Below are 18,815 nucleotides of genomic sequence, written 5' to 3' on the forward strand. Positions count from 1 at the left end.
GGCGCGGCGCGGCGCAGGTTATTAGCATAGCCCCGCCCCCGCCCGCCCCCTCGCGGGGCCGAGCCGCTCGCCATTGGCCGGGCCGCGCGCGGGTAGGCGGGGCTATGCAAATGAGGCGACGGGGGGCCGGGCTATAGGTGGCTGCCGCGTTCGCCTGATCTGGGCGGGGGGGGGAGTGGGTGGCGAGGCGGAGGCCCCGCCCCGTGACGTCATCGAGCGCCTCGTGACGTCACCGAACGCCGCGTGACGTCACGCCCCCCCGCGGCCGTTCAGGTCACCCGGCCGCGCTCGGCCGCGGTGCGAGGCCGCCCTCTGACGTCAGCAGGCGCCCGGCCGTGAGGTCACCGGGGCCGTGATGTCATCAGTGACGTCACCGCATGGGAAGGCGCCCTGCAGGCGATGGGAGCTGGGCTCCATGATGATGTCACAGATCGGGGGGGGGAGGGGGGCGGGGCTGGGCCCGGCCGGGGGTGACCCCGGGGCATTGCCCCGGAGCGGTGGCACCGCGGGACACGGCCCTGGGCCGAGGTGACGCAGCGCAGCCGCGCCACATGGGCCGAGGCGCTGGGCAGCACCCAAGGGTGCCGGGGCCCCACAGCCACCCCGGGCCGGGTGACACGGGGCCAGGGGCTGCTGGGCACCAAGGCCAAGCAGACGGTAGCCATGAGGAAGAGGGGCCTGAGTCACGGGAGGCACCGCGGGGACACCACAGGCCCCCCCCGGTGCCACCCTCGGTGAACGGGGGCACCCCGGGGACGCCCCTTCCCCACCCTGGGGCCGCGCGCCCACCCCCCGAAGGCACACAGGGAGCGAGACCTGCCCGTGGTGGGCCCCGTGGCTCGGCCGCCGCACGGCCCCGTTTATTGCCCTGCGACCGGGAGGGGGACTCCCGGGATCCGGCCCTGGATGCCTGAGACCCCCAGGAGCCCCCGCGGTGCCCCGCGTCCCCCAGCAGCAGCGGAGGAGCCTCTGCTTGCGGCCTGCCCGGAGCCACGCTTCAGCTGCCGAAACGTTCCCAGACGAACGAGGATGTGTCCCGTCCCACCGTGCCGCAGCGGACGGACGGCGAATAAATAGGATGAGAGAGCACCAGACCGGGAGAGGCGACGGCTGCACCCGGGGCAGGGCTGCCCGGCCCCCAGGGCAGCGGGGACGAGGCGAACCAAGAGGTCGGGGGCGTCCGGAGGGAGCCCGGCACCGGCGGGGAGGGTCGGCGCAGCCCGGGGCCGTCCACGTCACAGCTCGTCATGCGGGATGTGCAGCGCGTGGTCGCACAGGTCTGCGGGGACAAAGGCCAGCGTGCTCAGGACACGGCGGAGCCCCGTGCGCAGCCCCCGCCGGTGCCGGTTGCTGCCGTTAGCTCGGGCGAGCCATGCGCCGAACGCCTGGGCCGTGACCCGTGCCAGGGACACCTGCGCTTCCCCCTCGGTTCTGTGGTTAATGAGAAACGGAGGCGCTGCGCCGGCGTTTCCCCTGGGACCTGGCCACCCCGGGAGCCACCGGCAGTGCCGCGCGGCCCCGCAGGACCGAGTGCTGCCACCGACACGTGTGTGGGGCGCAGCAGGGCCCCGCCCTGGTGCCACGGTGCAGGTACCGCGCCACGTTCATTAATAAAGGAAGCACGAAGGTCGCAGCGTGCCCTGACCCCGGTGTTTGCAGACCAGAAATAGCACTGCGGGAAGGGAGACGCCGCGGGACGGGCGCCCGGCCATTGGCTGCGGGGGGAGCCCAGAGCCGGGGCAGCCAATGGAGCTGGTGGTGAAACTGCCCTGGCGCTGCCCCAAGCAGTGCACTAGCCCAGGCACGGCTCCCAAAAAAAGCTGCAGGCAGCTCCCCGAGGCGTGGGGCCGGCAGCACGGGGCCGGACAGGCACGCTGCTCGGCAGGGCTGGGAGACGGAAGGATTTCAGGGAGAATCTGCGCGCCCACAGCTCCTCCGCGTGCTCCCAGAGCTCACGGGGCAGCTGCGGCTGCGTGGGGCGTCGGGGCCATGGGGGAAATCCTCGGTCTCCAGAGCTTTGCTCGAAGGCGCCAGGAGAAGCCTGGCTGGAGCAGAAGGCCCCAGGCATGGAGCTTGGAGAGGGATGGTCCTGAAACCTCCCCGGGGAGAGGGGAGCTTGGAGAGGGCTCTGAGCACCCCGAGGTGCGCTCAGACGGCCGGAGAGCCCCAGCCCCAGGACGGCCCAGCCCAGCTCACCCGTCCGCTTGCTGCAGAGCCGGTCCTTGACGTTGTCAGCCTCGTGGGAGAGGAACTCGATGAGCTCGTCCTCGTACTCCTCGGCGATGCTCTCGCACTGCAATGGTAACCGTGGGGGTCAGACGACACTGACAGCGCCCACCCAGCCCACCCGGGGGCAGCCTCCTCTCCCCCAGCCCCAGGAAGAGCCAAAGGAAGCAGCTGGGGGCAGCTGGTGGGACCATATCCATCCCTACAAGGGCCGCAGCTGCCAAGCACGGGGACCCATGGCCTAAGACGTCCACCGAGCTGCGACAGCCACCCCGAGGACCCAGTTCCCACACGCACCGCAAACTTCAGACTCGAAGCCACATCGCCATCAATTTTGACCCCAGAGAGGTCCATCTTGGTCCCATCGTGGGAGATGATGCGGACGTAACTTTTCCGGTGTGTAGACGGATCCACCTTCTCCCCATATTCCTTCATCTTCTCGCACACCCGCTCCAGCAGCTCGGTCAGATGTGCCTCCGAGCGGGCGTAGGGCACCTGCGGGACGAGCATGAGATCAGCAGGGTCAGGCCTTTCAGCACGACAGCAGAGCCAGAGCGCTGGGCCAGCGCCTCCCCTGGGAGCCAGGGAGCTCCAGGAAAGGCTTGGATGTCCTGCGAGACGCGGCTCAAAGCCACGCAGAGCCCTCAGCACGGGCCCAGTCCTTCCCTCGTCTCCCACGCTGTGTGGCTGCCGCCCCAGCCAGCCCCGCTCCCCCCGCGGCCCCGGCCCAGAGCCCCCCGGCAGCGAGGCAGCCGCCCACCAGGATGCTTCCCACCTCCACAACCGACTGGCTGCCATCGGGGTTGATCCGGAACGAGCCCATCTGGATGGTTTTCCTGGGGTCGACCTGAGCAATCTCCCACTCCAGCTCATCCACCAGCGCCCGGCACGCTGCGGGGACGCGGACGTCAACGGCCCAGCACCGGCAGCATCGGCTGAGCCCCGGCCCCGTCAGACCGGTGGCGGGGAGGGACCGGTGCGGCCCGTGCAGGACGGCAGCCGTGCAGGGGGCAGGAGCCAGCGGCCCCCTGGGGACACCCGGCTGCCCTTGGTCGGGGCCACGGAGGGGAAGCAGCAGCCACGCTGGGCGCTGAGCGGGTCCCAGCCGCTGCTGAGCTGTCCCCACTCGCTCCTGTCCCGGATCTCCCATCCCGTTTCTTCCCATCCCCTCTCTCCCATCCCATTCCCTCCCGTCCCATCTCTCCCATCCCATCCTGTTCCCTCCTGTCCCATCTCTCCCCTCCCGTCCCGTCCCCTCCCGTCCCATCTCTCCCATCCCATCCTGTTCCCTCCTGTCCCATCTCTCCCGTCCCGTTCCCTCCCATCCCACCCCCTCTCCTCCCGTCCTGTTTTCTCCTGTTCCGTTTCCTCCCCTCCCGTTCCAGTCTCTCCCGTTCCTCCCGTCCCGCCCCGTCCCGTTCCCTCCTGTCCCGTTCCCCCATCCCATTTCTCCCCCTCCCGACCCGTTCCCTCCCGGTCCTTCCCGTTCCTTCTCCTCCGGTCCTGTCCTGCCCCTCCCGTCCCGTCCCGTCCCGTCTCTCCCATCCCCCCCCCCCGCCCCGGTCCCGTCCCGTCCCGCCGCACCTCCGCAGTGCAGGTCCTGGCCCCGCCGGGCACACGCCGCCGGCAGCAGCGCAGCCAAGGCCGCGGCCAGGCAGAGCGCGGCAGGGCCCCGGCCGCTCATCCTCGCGGCCCCGCTGCCCCCGGTCCCCCCCCCGCCGCCCCTCACCGCCGGGGCCCGGCCGAGCCCGTTCGGCGCTGCCCCCCCCCCTCCAGGGCTGCCCGCGGCGGTGCCGGTCCCGGCGCGCCCCCTCGGCCCGGCCCGCTGCGGGGGGAGGATGCTCGGGGAGCGGAGCGGCGGGGCCGGGCGGGGCCGGGGGAGGCGGCGGGGCCGGGCGGGGCGGCGGGGCCGGTTCTTCGGGCCGCGGCGGGGCCGCTCGGCGCGCAGGCAGCGCCCGGGGCAGCCCGCGGCCAGCTGCGAGGGCCCCGGCGGTGCCAGGGCCCGGCCCGCGTGGCGATCGGCCCCGGGGGGGCGGGGCTTTGGCGAGGACACGCCCCCTCGGTGGCGGCCACGCCCCTTTTGCGCTGTTGGCCACGCCCCTCCACTTCCAACCACCGCCTCCCGTTGCCTGGCCACGCCCCCATTGAACCTTGACCACGCCCCCTCCCCTATTTAGCCCGCCCCCTCCTGCTGCTGACCACGCCCCCTCCCTTTGTCGGCCCCGCCCCCTCCCGTTGGCCCCGCCCCCTTCACGTTGGAGGCCCCGCCCCCTCCCGGTCCCGGTCCCGGTCCCGGTCCCGGTCCCGCAGCAAGGAGGAGGCGGCGCGGCAGGGGCCGAGGCTGCTTTATGGGGGCGTCCAGGCCAGCGGGCGAGCGGAGCGGGGCCGCTGCCCGGGGCTGGCGCTGCCCCCCCTCCCGGGACCGCCGGGCCCCCCCCGGGGCAGCCCCGGTGCTGGTTCGAGTCCCGAGGCGGCGGCGGCGGCGGCGCTGGGGGCGTCCCCGTCACAGCGGCAGCACGGGCGGGTACACGGCGCCGTCTGCCAGAGACAAAGCGGGGTGAGGGGGCGCGGGGCGGGGGCCGGGGGGCGACGGGGGCTCCTGGGGCGCCTTACGCTTGGGGCTGCTCTGGCTGTCGGGCTCGGGCACCTTCCAGTCCAGCTTGCGGCCCTTCTCGTACAGGGCCTTGAGCACCTTGCGGAAGTCGTCGGGCTCGCTGCCGCCCTGGCTCAGCTCCAGGTACTTGCGGTAGAGCTGCAGGGCCGTGCGCGCGTCCTCGATGCTGTCGTGGGTCTCGCCCTGGATCTTCAGGTCTGGGGGGAAAAAAGAGCCCCCACCCCCGGCGTCAGGGGGAACAGAGCTCCCCACCACCACCACCACCACCACCACCCCCCTCCTCGAGCTGAGGATGCCGCCACTAACCCAGAAAGTACCAGGCGAGGAAGCGCAGGGAAATCATCCTCTTCCTCGGGATGTGGAACAGGTAGACGGTGTCGATCACCTGGTCCCTGGGCACCTGCAGGGCACAGAGGGGGCTGCTAACAGCTTCACCCCCGGGGGGCGAGCCCCAGGGCTACTGTGGGCCCCCTGGGCCTCCCCGAGCCCCTAGGGCCACGTTCGGGAGGGGGGGGCTCAGCGCTGTCACCATGAGGTTGATGACACGGAAATCCTTCTGCAGCCCGTGGCCCACGAACTTGACGCCCACGTCGATGAGGAAGCGCAGCTTCAGGTAGGTGGACTTGAGGGTGGTGAGGTGCTTAGAGGAGATCTTGGCGTCCAGGTCTCCGGGCTTGATCCCCGAGTACTGGGTCAGGTAATCCACCACCTGCAGAGAAAGGGCCCGTGCTGGGGGGGCTGAGGGCTTCGCCCCCTCCCCGTTTCCCCTGACAGCATCCCAGGGAGGATGCTGACATTATTCCGCCTGCCCCTCCACTGAGTGGCAAAGCAGCCAGGCTGCGATAGCCCTGCAGGGAGCTGTGCAAAGCCAGGCAGCGACCCCCTACCTGCTCTTGCGTGGAGATATAGTCATCAATGAAGGGGACCCCCTCGTTGGGGCCCTGGCCACGCACGCACGTGATCCTGGCCACCGACATCTGGCTGGGCTTGATGGTGGACTTGGTCCCATCGCTGCGCAGCTCAGCCTCCTCCTGCGGCGGCCGGGAGGAGAGCTCAGAGACCGGCAGCTCCTGCAGTGCCCGTGGGACCAGGCGCACCCCAAGGAGCCGCCCCCCCAGCCCCGTTCCGTGCCGCGGGGAGGGAACCGACCTCGTTCAGCGTGACGAACTCGGCATCCAGCCCCACCAGGTCACCCGCCTGCGGCATCTCGCTCAACATCAGGGGGATGAACGTGGCGTGACACTTGCGCTGCTTGCGAGCCAGCGAGGCCTCCGCCAGCAGCACGCTGGCTTCGATGGGGTTCTTGACTGCAGGAAAAGGGGCAGGGCGATCAGCTGGGAGCCCGTGTCACTGGCCACACGGCCGCTTCCACCCAGACACTCACTGACGAGGTTGTACTTGGCATTGAGGTTCCTCCGGGCGTAGTACAGGATCGCCGGCACCTTCCAGCTCATGTCGAACTGCACCGCCTCGCACTGTGGGGAGGGGGGGGCCAGTGCAGCATCCTGCTCCCACATCCAGCAGGAAACCCCCCCCGGCACCGCAGCTCGACGCGAGGCCGGGGCAGACCCCGCTGCACCCCAGGCACTCACCTTATCCACGGGCTCGATGAGGAAGTCGTTGAAGAGATACCACTGCTGGTGTGTGACTCCCTGGCAAGAGAGGCACAGACGCTGCATCAGGGACCCCCCCTGCAGGCGAAGGCAATGACTCCTCTACCTCTTTACTGGGGAAAGAGGGGTGTGACACCACCGTGTGGGAACTCCCGCCCTTCCTGAGACACTGCGGGGAAACCCCTGCTGGCCTGGGTGGTGACGAGCCCGTACTCGAAGCTCTCGGGCTTGGACGGGCACTCCGTGGAGATGCAACAGATAACAGCGAGGGATGAAGTCTTGACATACTCTGGGAACTCCTGGTTTGAGCATCTCCACCAAATTAAAGAACTGCCCCGACCAGCCCCCTTTCCTCTGGCGGATGAGGTCACAGCCCTTTTACCTGGAACCACAAGGGCAGGCTGGCAACGTGCCTGTGGCTGAGGAGGAACTCGCCCAAGCAAGGGTGGGAAGAGCACTTCTTCAGCCCTCTCATCCCCATAAGGTGCCTGAGAAGCGCTTGCCTGTTGAAGGCTGCCTGACACACTCAATAAATTGCACTCAACGCTTTTCTAAGAGACCTAGGAACGGGTCAGTTAAACTACCCGCCCCCTAAGCGAGCTCTGGGCAAGAACTCCTGGGCAAGGCAGGGTGCCCACGGAGCAGGGCTGCTCCCACAGCAGCTGCGGGCCGGAGGGCACCGGTCCCGCAGGGCTCCTCACCTCCTTCCGCTGGTGGTAGGTCTCTCCCACCTTGATGTGCCCCACCAGGCTGCCCCCTGTGCGGGAGTCCAGGATGTGGACAACGGTGGCCATGAGGTCGTAGACGTACACTGACTCGGGGTCATCGGACGGGCTGAGCTGCAGGAGGAACCAGCCCCGAGGGAAATGCCCGATCTGCCCTCCAGGCAGCTCCCAGACCTCCAGCCCAAACCCCCGCGCTCAGACGTGCAGAATTTTCCAGGCTGGCCACGCATGAGCCACCGACAGCTCACCCGGGGTGTCTCCAAGTCAGCCCCTTTATCTCTCGCCCCTTTATCTCTCGCCCACACACGCTCAGCAGAAAACGGTTCTGAAGCAGTTCTGCTCCCGCAGCCCCACGTGCGCATGACCACGCAGCCCCAGCAGGATCTTGTCAGCCTTTACCTCATCACTTTCACTCCAGTTGCAGACGTCTAGCTCCTTGTTCTTGGTCAGGCTCATCTTGATGGCGTGGGGGATCCAAATGTTCTTCAGTTCCTCCACAGAAGGATATGAATGCCCCGTGTCGGGGTTTCCCAGTTCCTTCCTGCAAGGAGAATCGCGGAACGCAGAGCAGGAGGGAGTCACGAGATGCCGTGTGGGCCAGAATCCGCGCCACCCAAGCCGCCCGTCAGCCAGCCTGTTCCTAAACCTTCCAAGGGACAGAGAGGGAGAGCCAGAGCTGCGCCACAGCTCCCAGCTGCCTAGAGCAGGGCCTTGGGAAAGGCGGCCAACTAGGTCAGCCAAAAAAGGGCCAACGCATGGTGCTGGGGCTTTTGTCAGTCCAAAAAGGGATGGGGAACAAGGGCCGAGGGCTCACGAGGGTATCCGAACGCCGTGCTGCGCAGAGCACCCGTGCAGGATCGGTCTCAGAGCAGCAGTGAGACTGTTCCAGTTTAGGGCCCACAAGAACTACACATGGGTAGATTATCAAATTCTCATTAGGAAATTTATCAAATTCTCATTATGAAATGAGAAACGGCCTTGAGCTCTCCAAGGCCGGGAGGAGCAATGCTCAGCTAGAGCTGCCGCCCCACAACAGCCACCTACCACTCTCCAAGAGAGATTTCTTTGCCTTTGGTGATCTCAAAGCCTCCTCTCCTCATCACGGCTCTCTGAAACGCATACTGGCAACGAAACACAGGGAAGTGTCAGCATGGAATGACAGGCTGGGCTCGGGAACACGTGGGTGACAGCCAGACCAGCAGCAGGGAAAAGACAGGGGCTGTAAAGTCAGCGACAGGGAAAAAGACAGCAAGGGAAACCCAGCTGTCCACCAGCTCTGCTGGGCCCGTGCTCCGGGAAGCAGGCACCGCCTCGTTGCTCCTAGGTCCTAGGGGGCTGGGGGAATGAAAGTGTGATTCTACTGGAGTCCTGTCAGCTCTGCCACGGCAGGAGATCTTGTCTTTTCCAGCTCCAAAAGCACAGCTCGCGCTGCAAGCATGACCAAACACCAGCATGTCCTCTGCAGATAAAGTACGGTGCTGCTTGGGTGGAGAGCAAGAGACTGTTAGAGACAGCGAGATGACAGGGGAAACACCTCCGCAGAACTGGACACACAGCGAACCCTGTGCGGCAGGGAGAACAAGCCTGCTTCTGCCCCAAAGTGTCTCCCCCACCTCAGCCTGCGTCTTCCAGAAATCTGCTTCCTTGGAGCTGTTCACCTCACAGTTAATGACCAGGACGTCTGGCAGGCAGCGGATATTCCGGGTCTGAACCTGCAGAGAGAGCGGGAGATGGAAGCAGGGCAGCACTGAGAGCCCCGGAGAGGCTCACAGCAGGATTTGGGACAGCCTAATCCTCTTCCCTCCTCCTCGCTTTCGCCTACAGCACCGCCTCCCCGCTGCCCGGCAGGGCTCCTGGCGGTCAAGTAAGGGAAACCGAGGCAGGGAGCAGGCTCCCGCATCCCCAGAGGCTGCGTCACAACAGGTGCGCTTGGCTCCTGGGGGTTTCCCCCTGCCCCGGGGGTTTCAGCTGGGATCTGCATGACCCACAAGCCATGTTCCAGCGCCGCACAGCCCCAGCAGCCCAGGGAATACCCCGCACCACGCCGGCTTGCGGGCCAGGCTAGGAACGGAATCTCCTGCATCCGCTCAGGAGGTTCCCCACTGACTAATGGAGAAACTGCCCCCAGCTCCGCCCGTGGCATGGGGCACTCACACCCCTCTCCCACACCCCCTCGCAGCTCACGGAACGCCACGCGCTCGTGCTCCGCTCCCAGGCTCACCGTGGGCTGGTACTTCTCACAGTTCTCACACCAGGCCTGCGTGTTCTGCTCCAAGCAGATGCTTCGCTTTAAAATTTGGGCAAACTCGTAATCTTTGACTGGCTTTTCTGAAGGGAGAAAGGAGAATAACGTCACCTTCCAACACACAAATCTTTACCAATATAGCTCAGCCAAACCTCTGGGGTTTTCCTCATAACCACCAGGGAGAAGGTCAACCCCCAAATCTGCCTTTCTGTAGCCAAAAGCTCAGCCGGTTGGAGACCCACCACTCGGCCTCGGCTGCCGGGCCTCCCACAGGCCAGACAACTGCAGGAGGTCATCACTGCAGGTGTCCCTCACCTGGAAAAATCACATCTCACCCACGCAGATAACGAGCCCTGCTCGGCTGCCCTGCCCCAGGGGAAAGGCAGCAGCGCGCCAGCTGCCAAGCCCTGCCCTGCCCTGCCCTGCCCGTTACCGGTGCTCTCAGGGTAGGAGAGGGTGAAGAGCAGCGTGGAGGACACGCGGACGGTTTCCTTGCCGCAGCGACACATGCTGCAGTTCTCCATCTCGCAGCTGAACAGCTGCCCGATAACCGAGTCCCCTGAGGACCCAAAGGTGCTGGAAAAAAAGAAAAAAAATTATCTGGGTTAGCAGGATCCCGGCGATCCCTGCAGAGCAGGGCTGGGCGGTACGGGGGGCTGACCACTGGGGACCCACACAGCCCTGACTGCACGGGGCCTAGGAGGGACAGGGTTCGGATCCTGCTGTAGCCCACGGATCTGTGTGCTCCCTTGTGGCACCCGGAGCAGGTGTAGGTGGCAAAAAAGCTCGTTCCCGAGGGACGGACGGAGCCACTGAGAGCCAGACCCCCTCCCCACCCCCAGGCCAGGCAGTTACCTGCTGCCAGCCCCCCGATACGCCTGCGGTCCCTCCTGCTCCTGGGTTTCCTGGTGCAGCTGAGTGAGGATAAAACGGTTCCAGCTCTGAATCAGCCGCCCCAGGTTCACCTTCCCTGTGGCTTCATCCGAGTCGGCCAGGATCAGCCCCAGCGCTGAAGCCTCTGGGATCGTGCGGAAAGCCCGCAGAAAGTTGCTTCCCTGGGGATGGGGCAAGAGCGGCATGTCACAGAGGTCAAATGACAGGAGTTTCCATGCCGTCTGATGCCATCTCCTGGGAACCCAGCACCACCCTGCTCCTCTGTGCTCTCTCCCTGCTGCTTCACAGCACGCCTGGGCTAGCCACTGACCTGGCAGGGGTCTCCCCGGGACAGGTCCAGCATGTGGAAGAGCAAGCCCAGCTCACAGCCCAGGCAGAACTCCTTCTGGCACAGGTGGTTCTGGACCAGGCAGCGGACCGGCTCCAAGAAATACAGCACCTGGCAGAGACAGGGCTGTCAGGAGCGGTCCCGGGGCTGCGGCAGCCTGGGCGGGGCTGGGCATCTCCCACCTGGATCATGCAGTTGCAGTAGGCGTTGGGGATATGTGGCTCCAGGCCTGCAAACAGCGTCTTGTTGTAATGCTTGAAATCGAAATCTTCCAGCCCCAGCTTGGAGTATTTGATTGTGACCTGAGGAGAGATGCAAGGTGCTGAACGAACGCCCTCCCGTGGCACAGGACACCTGCGAAATGTCTGCGTCTCCCCACGCTGGTGCTTGGGCCCACGCAGGTTCTTGGCCAGCCCCCTCTCCCCCGTGGCCCTGGGAGGCTCCCCGTGGCCCTGGGAGGCTACCTTCCTGTACTTCTTGGCCACCATGTAGAGGTGCGGCTCCTCTTCCCGCCCAATCGGGGACTCGGGCACTTGGCTGAAGCTGTCGAACTCGTTGTCTGCCTCTTTTAACCGGTAGGGGATCTGCGAGGGGGAAGAGAAGGAAGCGCAGCTGAATCCTGAGGTGAAGCACCGCGTACTGACACGAGCGACTCCTGGGCTTTCCTGCCTCCCCGAATGAGCAAAGGAATAAACCAGAAGGGAGTGGGGCCCTCCCTTAACCTGCACGAGGCCTCCACACCTTCCTTGTTACTAGGGACTTATCACTGTGGGAAACTACAGCAGCGCTGCGGGCAAGGGCAAAACACAGCAGTGTTTTCCCAAGGACGAGGGACGTGCCCTAAACCTCCGGACCGGACAGCTCAAACCCTTCCTACCGCAGGGCGAGTTAGCGAGGGAGACGGGCCTCTGGCCCGACGGGGGGACTCCGGTCCTTCCGAGGACCGGTTCACCCTCTAACGCTGCAGAAGGAGAGCTGTTGAACCCAGACCACGCGTCTGCCTCCTGTGACACCCCAAGCCAGAGAACTGCACCTCTCACAGCCCTGTCCCGAGCCCTGCAGAAAGCTCCGAGGCCATTCGGCGCGAGCAGGAGCCCCGTCCCTCCCCGGCCCGCACCACGAGGGTGCAAGTCCCAGAGGCAGCAAACCTCTGCCCCGACCGCAGGGCAGAACCCCCCACGTCCTGCGCAGATGGCCCTGGGACCCTCAGCACCCTCCTGAGAGCAGGTACCTGGTTGCGGAGCTTGGTCCTCGGGTTCGGGGCGTAGCCAATGAACCCCACCTTCTTCATGGTACGCAGAATCTCAGGGTCTACTGGAGGGGCTCGCCTACAAAACACGCTGGCACTCAGCGGCTGCTCCGTTTGGCAGCGTCACTTCACAGGAACCTTGCTGGACGCGCTCAGGGACCCACTGGCGGGACCCGATGGTTCCTCCCCCTCGGTCATTGCCCCAGAACCTCAGGGTTCTCTTTCTGCCACTACAAAATACTTGGGCTCCATCACCGAAGCGCTGAGCACAAGCGTTTAGGACAGGGCTCAGGCAGAGAGAAAAGAAAAGTGCTTCCACACGTGCAGGAGGAGGCCAGGGCCTAACCAGGATCTCCCCCCCCCAGGACCGTGAAGGTTTCATCACTCCCCGCTCTCTTCGGACCTGCCCATGGGTTTTGCTGTGCGAGGGGGAACTCATCTCGTGTTTTGCCAGCCACGAGACAGGGAGCAGAGCCCACCTCCTGCCCCCGCAGGGCACCCAGCTGCCCCCAGCCCCAGGCGGGAGAGGATCCCCCGCTGGGACCAGCTTTCCCGCTCTGTTTTTTTACTGGGAGAGGCCGGCAGATTACCGGGGTGCCGGAGCCGAGTTGGCAGCGGGCCAGTCCGAGAGCAGCGTCTCGCTGGTCAGCGGCACGGGGATGAGCGAGAGCGGCACGAGGTCCTGGTTCCAGTCCAAGTGGGGCAGCGTGTCCACCATGCAGGGCAGGGCAAAGTCGGTCTCCCGGGAGTAGGCGTTGAAGGTGACCTCCGGGGAGTCGGCCCAGAGGTGGACGCAGCCCTCCGAGTCGCCGAACGCCAGGGCCTGCTTGCTGGCCGAGACGTCGAAGGTCATGATGAGGGGCCCCACGGTGTTCACGTGGAAGATGTCGGCCGGGTTGGCGAGGCCGGTGGGCTCGCAGAACTGGCACTGACCTGCGCGAGAGGGAAGCGCGGAGCGAGGTGGCATCGGGGAGCAGGACGCCGTGACCCCAGCACGCCTCTCGCTTACGGGAGCGTCTGCCTGGGCTCAGATCGCTCCCCCCAGCTCCGTCCCGCGGGGGTTTGATGCTGAGAAGGGGCAGAGAGCGGGTGAGGGACGCAGCTTCGCCCACCTGTCTGGGAGATGATGGCCAGGCGGGAGGTGTAGGTGGGGATGAAGCGGAGGAAGAAGGGGTCGATGTGGACCTGCAGCGGGGTGGTGGCCCGCATCATGCGCAGGTCGTACACCTTCAGGAAGCGGTCGCAGGCCAGGCCGTTCATTCGGCTGGAGAAGCCGCAGGTCACCAGCAGGTTCCCGTGGACGTCGAAATCGGACAAGCTGCCTGAGTAGGCATCAAATTCGTGTTCCACCACAAACGTGCGCAGATCCCGCAAGGAGACCTGGGAGGGCAGGAGAGGTGCTGGGCGTACAGCTGCCGGCCACCTGGGAGCCCTCTGAGCTCTGGGAAAAACCAGAGACCGAATCCAGGGCACCCCAGGGGGAACCCGAGCGTCAGCGGGGCTGCCAGGCAGGACGGGGATGGTGTTACCTTCCCCGAGGTGTGCCCGCAGAAAAAAAAGCGGTTTGATTGCCTCATGATGGTGATGCCGGGTACCTCCACGGTGTACTGGGAGGGACACAGAACAGGGGGGTGAGCGGGGCTGAGCATCGGGACAGAGCACCCGCAGGACGCCGTGCCCCACGCCGCACCTTCTGCGTCTCCTGGACGGTGTTGAGGTCTATCTCTACCACGTGGTTCTGCAGCCCGCCAACGAGCAGAGTGCTGCTGTCCGTGAGCAGGAGGCTGTGCATGTCCTCGGAGTCATCCATGCTGCAGAGGGGGAGAGGGGACAGAAGCTGGGACCTTCTCTACCGAGCCGGGACTGTCCCCTCGCTCCCAGCTGCCAGGGCAAAGCACTCACAGGTAGTCAAAAATGATGAGGCCCCCCCGTGACATGTACTTCAGGTTGGTTTTGGTCAGGAAAAGGACGCCGTTCTCCAGGCTCTGGATCTGCCGGATGTCGTCACTGCTGTTCACTTGGAAGGAGGAGTATCGCTCCAGCGTCGGGCCGAAGAACGAGGTGGCATGGCCCTAAAAGCAGCCCGGGACAGGCTCATCGAGACCCGCCCCAGCTTTGCCTGGACGCAACACAGGCAAACACCCCTCTGCACCAGTCGGGCCGAGGCAGGCTGAAGCCTGAAGGACTCCCTGCCTCTCTGTGTCCCCAGAACTACGGAAAATTGTTCAGACTTTTCCTTCGTAGGCAGAAGTGGGTAAAGAACCAAAAAGCTCCACCGTCCCAAGAGGTCAGGGCAGTGAAGCTACTTGGGAAACACCTGCAGGCAATTTGGTAGACAAATCAGCCCGAGTGTTTCCCGTGTTCCAGGACGCATCAGCCACTTCCAGCCACAAACCCTCTGCATCTGCGCAGCACGCCTCCCAGTTTCCAAGCCGACCTTTCCAGCTATGACTCAACCCAGCACCAAACCGCTCTCTGCTTGCGACCAGCTTGTTGGAGCGTTCGGGTCTCAGGCTGCGACACCCGCAGAGGCGCCCGTGCTGCTGGCAGCCCCCTTCCACGCCTCGCTCCCCGCAGCGGCCCCGAGGCACCTACCCCGTGGTTCCCAACCCACAGCATCTCTTCGTGCAGGTCAAAATGGGAGACGGAGACGGGGACGCCCACTTCGGAGACGGCGGTGTGCAGCTCGCTGTACATGCCCTCCACGATGTGCACCGAGTCCGGCACCGCGATGCCCTCTAAGGGCACCCCCTCGGCATCCAGCTCCACGTTCTGCAGCAAGCTGGGGTTCAGGTGGGGGTCCAGGACGGGGTCGAGCGCCGGGTGGAGAGCGGGAGCATACTCAGCAAGGGAGGGGTCGAGACCTTCAAAATTCATGGTGAAAACCGGCGGCTCCCTGCGAAGCAGAAAAGGAACTAAGTGGGTCAGCCAGAAACACCGAGCGCCCCGGTTCCTAGAAACGGCTGCACAGGCACGGTGACTCCAGCCGATGGAAAAGGCGGCCGGAATCCCCGGGGAGCGCAAGGTGCACCTCTCCCAGCCGGGGCCACGGGCGGCACCGAGCCCACGCACGCAGCCGCCCCCGTGAAGTCCCCTCCCGGGACACACTCAGAGCCCCGTCACGGCCGGGGGACGGGGCCGCGGCGCCCCGGGCCCGCCGACATCAGCCCCGGTGCCCCGGCAGCCCCCGCGGGGAGCTGGGCCCCGGCTCCGAGCACCTCCCGGCTCCGGCTGCCCCCCCCCCCCCCGGTGCTGCCCCCCCCCAGGTGCTGCCGCCCCCCCCCGTGCGGCCCCCGCCGCCCTCCCGGCCCCGCGCCTGCCTCCGATCGCCGCCGGGCGGCTCCGGTGCGGCGCGGCGGGCCCAGGCCCGGCCTCCCCGGGCTCTCCGCCTCGGGAGCCGCTCCCCACCACCCCCCCGCGCCCGGGGGACCCAGCGGCCGTTCCCGAGCCCGCCCGCCGTTACCGAACGGCCCCCGGCGGAGCCCCGCCGGGCCGCCGCCGCCCCTCCCGCCGTCGCTATGGCAACCGCGCCCCCCGCTCTCCCGCCCGGAAGCCGCCCCGCCCCCGTGCGGCAGGCGAGCCAATGGCAGCGCGGAGCGGCGGGCGGTGACCAATCAGCGCCAGCGGGAGGCGGGACGAGGCGGGCGGCCCGCCGGACGGCGCGGCGGAGGGGACAGAAAGCCGCGGGCGGACGCGACCCCGACGGCGCCGGGCCCTCACCCGCCCCGTCCCGCCCCCGCGCCAGGCCGGGCCTCGGCGGGGGGCTCGGGGTCCCCACGGGGCCCTGCGGACCCCCACCGGACCCCCACGGGACCCCCACGCAGCCCTGGCCCGCACGACGGCCTCCCGCAGGGTCCCGCAGTGTCCCACGCTCCGCAGTGTCCCACGGGGCTCCGCAGTGTCCCACCCCCGGTGTCACGCACCGATCCCCGCCATCCCACGGGGGTCCCACGCCCCCCCCCCCCCGGCCCAGCACAGCGTCCCCCCGCTGCCCCCAGCCCGTGCCACAGCCGCCGTCCTCCCACCCCCCCTCCTCCGTCCCCCCGCCGTCCCGGAGCCCCGCGGCCGGGCTGGGGGCTCCGGGGGGGGGGGGGGGGCCGCGGAGGGGTCGGGCACCCGCCGAGTCCCGGGGCCGGTCCGCGGCGGGGGCGAGGGCCGGGGGCGCCGCTCCCGGGGAAGGCCGGGGGCAGCCCCGCCGGGCAGGGACCGGGAAGCGCCGGAGCCGCCCCGTCGGGGCCGCCGCGATTGCGGAGCCGCGGGCAGCACGGCCCCGCCCGTCGGGGCCGGGGCTACCGGGGGTGCGGGGGGGCCAGGGCGGGGGTCCCCGGGGGCCACCGGGGGCCGGGGCGGCCCCGCCGGGGCACAGCAGAGCCGGGGCCGTCCCTGCAGATTCCCCGGGCGATCGGAGGGCACCGGGCGGGGCCGGTAGTGCCGGAGAACGGGGAGGGGGGACCTGGGGGGCACCGGGTGAACGCCGGGGAGCACCGGGGGGGCCACCGAGGGCCACCGGGTGAACACTGGGGCGACACCGTGAGCCACCGGGTGAACACCGTGGGGACATCAGGGGACACCGGGGGACACCGGGTGAACACCGTGGGGACACCGGGGGATACTGGAGGACACCGGGAGCCACCGGGTGAACACCGTGGGGACATCAGGGGACACCGGGAGACACCGGGTGAACACCGTGGGGACACCGGGGGATACTGGAGGACACCGGGAGCCACCGGGTGAACACCGTGGGGACACCGGGGCTCCGCTCCGTGCTGCACCGCGCCCGTCCCGTCCCGTCCCGTCCCAGGCGGGGACCGCAGGTGAGCCCGGGCCGGGAGCAGAGCGGGGCCCCGGGGTGCCCGGTGCCGCCGGGCGCGGAGCCACCAGGAACTGCCCCGGGTTTTCCTGCCCGTCCCGTCCCAGCGCGGGGCCGGGGCCGGGCGCGGCGGGGCGCAGCTCGGGGACCCCGGCCCGGTATCGGTTCTGCTTTCGGGGGAGGCGGCGATTTCGCAGTAACGGGGGGCGGGTGCCACCTGCCCCGGGGATTCCCCACCTGCCGCCGCCGCCCCATAAGAGCCCGGTGGCGGCTCCGGTGGCGGCACCGTCTCGCCATGGCCCCGCTCCGCCGCCTCTGCCTCTGCCTCCCGGCGCTGCTGCTCCTGCTGCTGCTGCTGCCGGCGCCGCCGGTCGCCGCGGCCCCGGCCCCGGTCCCGGTCCCGGTCCCGGGCACCGACTGGGCCGCCTGCAAGAACCTCTCCCGGGAGCTGTCGCGGCTGCTGGGGACGCTGAAGGAGCCGCACTCGGAGCTGGTGAGCGGCGGGGCTCCGCCGGGGTGGGGGGACCGGAGGAACCGGGGGGGGGGTCCCGGGGGATGCTCGAGGAACGGGGGGCATGGAGGACACCCGGGGAAGTGTTTGGGGGGGGGGGGGGCAGGCTGCTCCGGGAGGGGTCGGGGGGCACGGAGCCCCTGCTGACGCCCCTCTGCCAGAACCGGGTGCAGATCGCTGTGGAGGACCCCGAGGGGGATTGTGCCACCCGCATCCGCTGCAGCGACGCCTGCGACCCCTCGGCGCTGGACACGAACAACACGGTACCGGGATGGGGGGGGCAGGGGGCTCGGGGGGGGGGGGGGGGGGCTGGGAGGGCGGCGGGGGACCCTGAGGGGGCTCACGGGGCGTCCCTGGGGGTGGCCGGGCCAATGGCTCATCCCCAATGGGGCACAGGGATGCTCTGAGGATGTGCCTCAGGGTGCCTGGGGGTCCTAGGGGTAGTGGGGAGGTGTCCGGGGGTCCTCGGGGTGATGTGGAGGTGCCTGGGGGTCCTGGGGTGTTGCAGAGGTGCTGGGAGGTCCTGGGGTGGTGGGGAGGTGCCTGGGGGTCCTGGGGTGTTGCAGAGTGCTTGCTTGGAGGTCCTGGGGTGGTGGGGAGGTGCCTGGGGGTCCTAGGGATGATGTGCCTGCAGAGGTGCTTGCAGAGGTGCCTGGGGGTCCTGGGGTGGTGGGGAGGTGCCTGGGGGTCCTAGGGGTGTTGCAGAGGTGCTTGGGGGGTGCTAGGGGTGGTGGGGAGGTGCCTGGGGGTCCCAGGGATGGTGGGGAGGTGTCTGGGGGTCCTAGCGGTGGTGGGGAGATGCCTGGGGGACTCAGGGATGCTGGGGGTCCCCGAGGTGGCCAGGGGATGTGCCCAGGGGACCCAGGGGTGCTGGGGATGTGCCTGGGGATGCCAGGGGCACCAGAGATGTGCCCAGGGGTCACCAGCGTGCCTGGGGATCTTGAGGGGAAGGAATGTGCCTGGCGGGGGGAGTCTCGGGGTTGCTGGGGGTCTTGAGGGTTCCCAGGAGATGTGGTGGGAGGTCTCAGGGTGCCCAGGGATGCCCAGGATGGTCCCCAGGGGTCCCGGACCTCTGGCCTCACCCCCAACTCCTTCTCCCGCAGCGCTGCCTGCGACGGATCCTGCAGGGGCTGCAGCACTACCGGGACCTGCTGGGCTCCGAGATCTTCAGCGCCCACCGCCTGCCGCAGCTGGAGGCCACGCTGGACCGGCTGCTGGGGGTCGTGCAGGTGAGCGATGCAGCGCTGCCCCTGCCCTGCGCCTGGGACAGCGGCACCCCCAGGCCCTGGGCCCGCTGACCCCCTTCTCCCCCCAGCAGGCACCCGGCCGCCCCTGCCAGGCTCCCCTGGGCCCCACCACCCCAACCTGGGCCGAGTCGCTGCTGCCGCAGCTGCGGCACCAAGCGCTCGAGCAGCTCCAGTCCTTCACCGCCGTCATGAGACGCGTCTTCACCTACAGCGCCAGACCCCACTGACGCCGCCCGCCGTGGGCTCCCCGTTATTTATTCCCCCTCCTCCCTGAGGGGCTATTTATGAGCCGTGCTCCCTATTTATCTGGGGTATTTATGGGTTTCTAATAAAGGGCTGAACGATGAGGAGCT

At 67.9% G+C, this 18,815-nt stretch overlaps 3 protein-coding genes across 6 annotated transcripts; 1 reads left to right on the forward strand and 2 right to left on the reverse strand.

The window, feature by feature from the left end:
* Positions 1–817: 817 nt before the first annotated feature.
* Positions 818–3,994, reverse strand: CNPY2 (canopy FGF signaling regulator 2). Of its 2 annotated transcripts, none has more exons than XM_066985736.1 (5): positions 3,811–3,987; positions 3,002–3,117; positions 2,524–2,721; positions 2,197–2,293; positions 818–1,279 (listed from the first exon to the last, which is right to left on the reverse strand). In XM_066985736.1, the coding sequence occupies exons 1-5, from the start codon at positions 3,908–3,910 to the stop codon at positions 1,236–1,238; spliced, it is 555 nt and encodes a 184-aa protein (XP_066841837.1). In that variant the 5' UTR covers positions 3,911–3,987; the 3' UTR covers positions 818–1,235. The 2 variants fall into 2 exon arrangements, with proteins under 2 accessions (XP_066841837.1, XP_066841836.1); XM_066985735.1 differs by lacking the exon at positions 818–1,279 and adding an exon at positions 1,289–1,431 and having other exon boundaries at positions 3,811–3,994.
* Positions 3,995–4,554: 560 nt separating this feature from the next.
* On the reverse strand, positions 4,555–15,474 carry PAN2 (poly(A) specific ribonuclease subunit PAN2). Of its 2 annotated transcripts, none has more exons than XM_048055847.2 (26): positions 15,358–15,474; positions 14,490–14,790; positions 13,797–13,966; positions 13,585–13,705; positions 13,424–13,501; positions 13,007–13,274; positions 12,485–12,827; positions 11,877–11,973; positions 11,110–11,229; positions 10,828–10,947; positions 10,628–10,756; positions 10,279–10,478; positions 9,857–9,999; positions 9,400–9,506; positions 8,792–8,890; positions 8,223–8,299; positions 7,578–7,719; positions 7,155–7,292; positions 6,433–6,492; positions 6,225–6,315; positions 5,990–6,147; positions 5,728–5,871; positions 5,370–5,549; positions 5,147–5,240; positions 4,840–5,037; positions 4,555–4,764 (listed from the first exon to the last, which is right to left on the reverse strand). In XM_048055847.2, the coding sequence occupies exons 2-26, from the start codon at positions 14,769–14,771 to the stop codon at positions 4,730–4,732; spliced, it is 3,594 nt and encodes a 1,197-aa protein (XP_047911804.2). In that variant the 5' UTR covers positions 14,772–14,790; positions 15,358–15,474; the 3' UTR covers positions 4,555–4,729. The 2 variants fall into 2 exon arrangements, with proteins under 2 accessions (XP_047911804.2, XP_066841814.1); XM_066985713.1 differs by lacking the exon at positions 15,358–15,474 and adding an exon at positions 15,215–15,339.
* A 526-nt stretch (positions 15,475–16,000) lies between these two features.
* Positions 16,001–18,806, forward strand: IL23A (interleukin 23 subunit alpha). Of its 2 annotated transcripts, none has more exons than XM_066985737.1 (4): positions 16,001–17,197; positions 17,377–17,478; positions 18,319–18,444; positions 18,531–18,806. In XM_066985737.1, the coding sequence occupies exons 1-4, from the start codon at positions 17,000–17,002 to the stop codon at positions 18,687–18,689; spliced, it is 585 nt and encodes a 194-aa protein (XP_066841838.1). In that variant the 5' UTR covers positions 16,001–16,999; the 3' UTR covers positions 18,690–18,806. The 2 variants fall into 2 exon arrangements, with proteins under 2 accessions (XP_066841838.1, XP_066841839.1); XM_066985738.1 differs by having other exon boundaries at positions 18,534–18,806.
* Positions 18,807–18,815: the final 9 nt, after the last annotated feature.

The sequence above is a fragment of the Anser cygnoides genome, chromosome 32, assembly GCF_040182565.1.
Source record: "Anser cygnoides isolate HZ-2024a breed goose chromosome 32, Taihu_goose_T2T_genome, whole genome shotgun sequence".
NCBI classification, from domain to species: domain Eukaryota; kingdom Metazoa; phylum Chordata; class Aves; order Anseriformes; family Anatidae; genus Anser; species Anser cygnoides.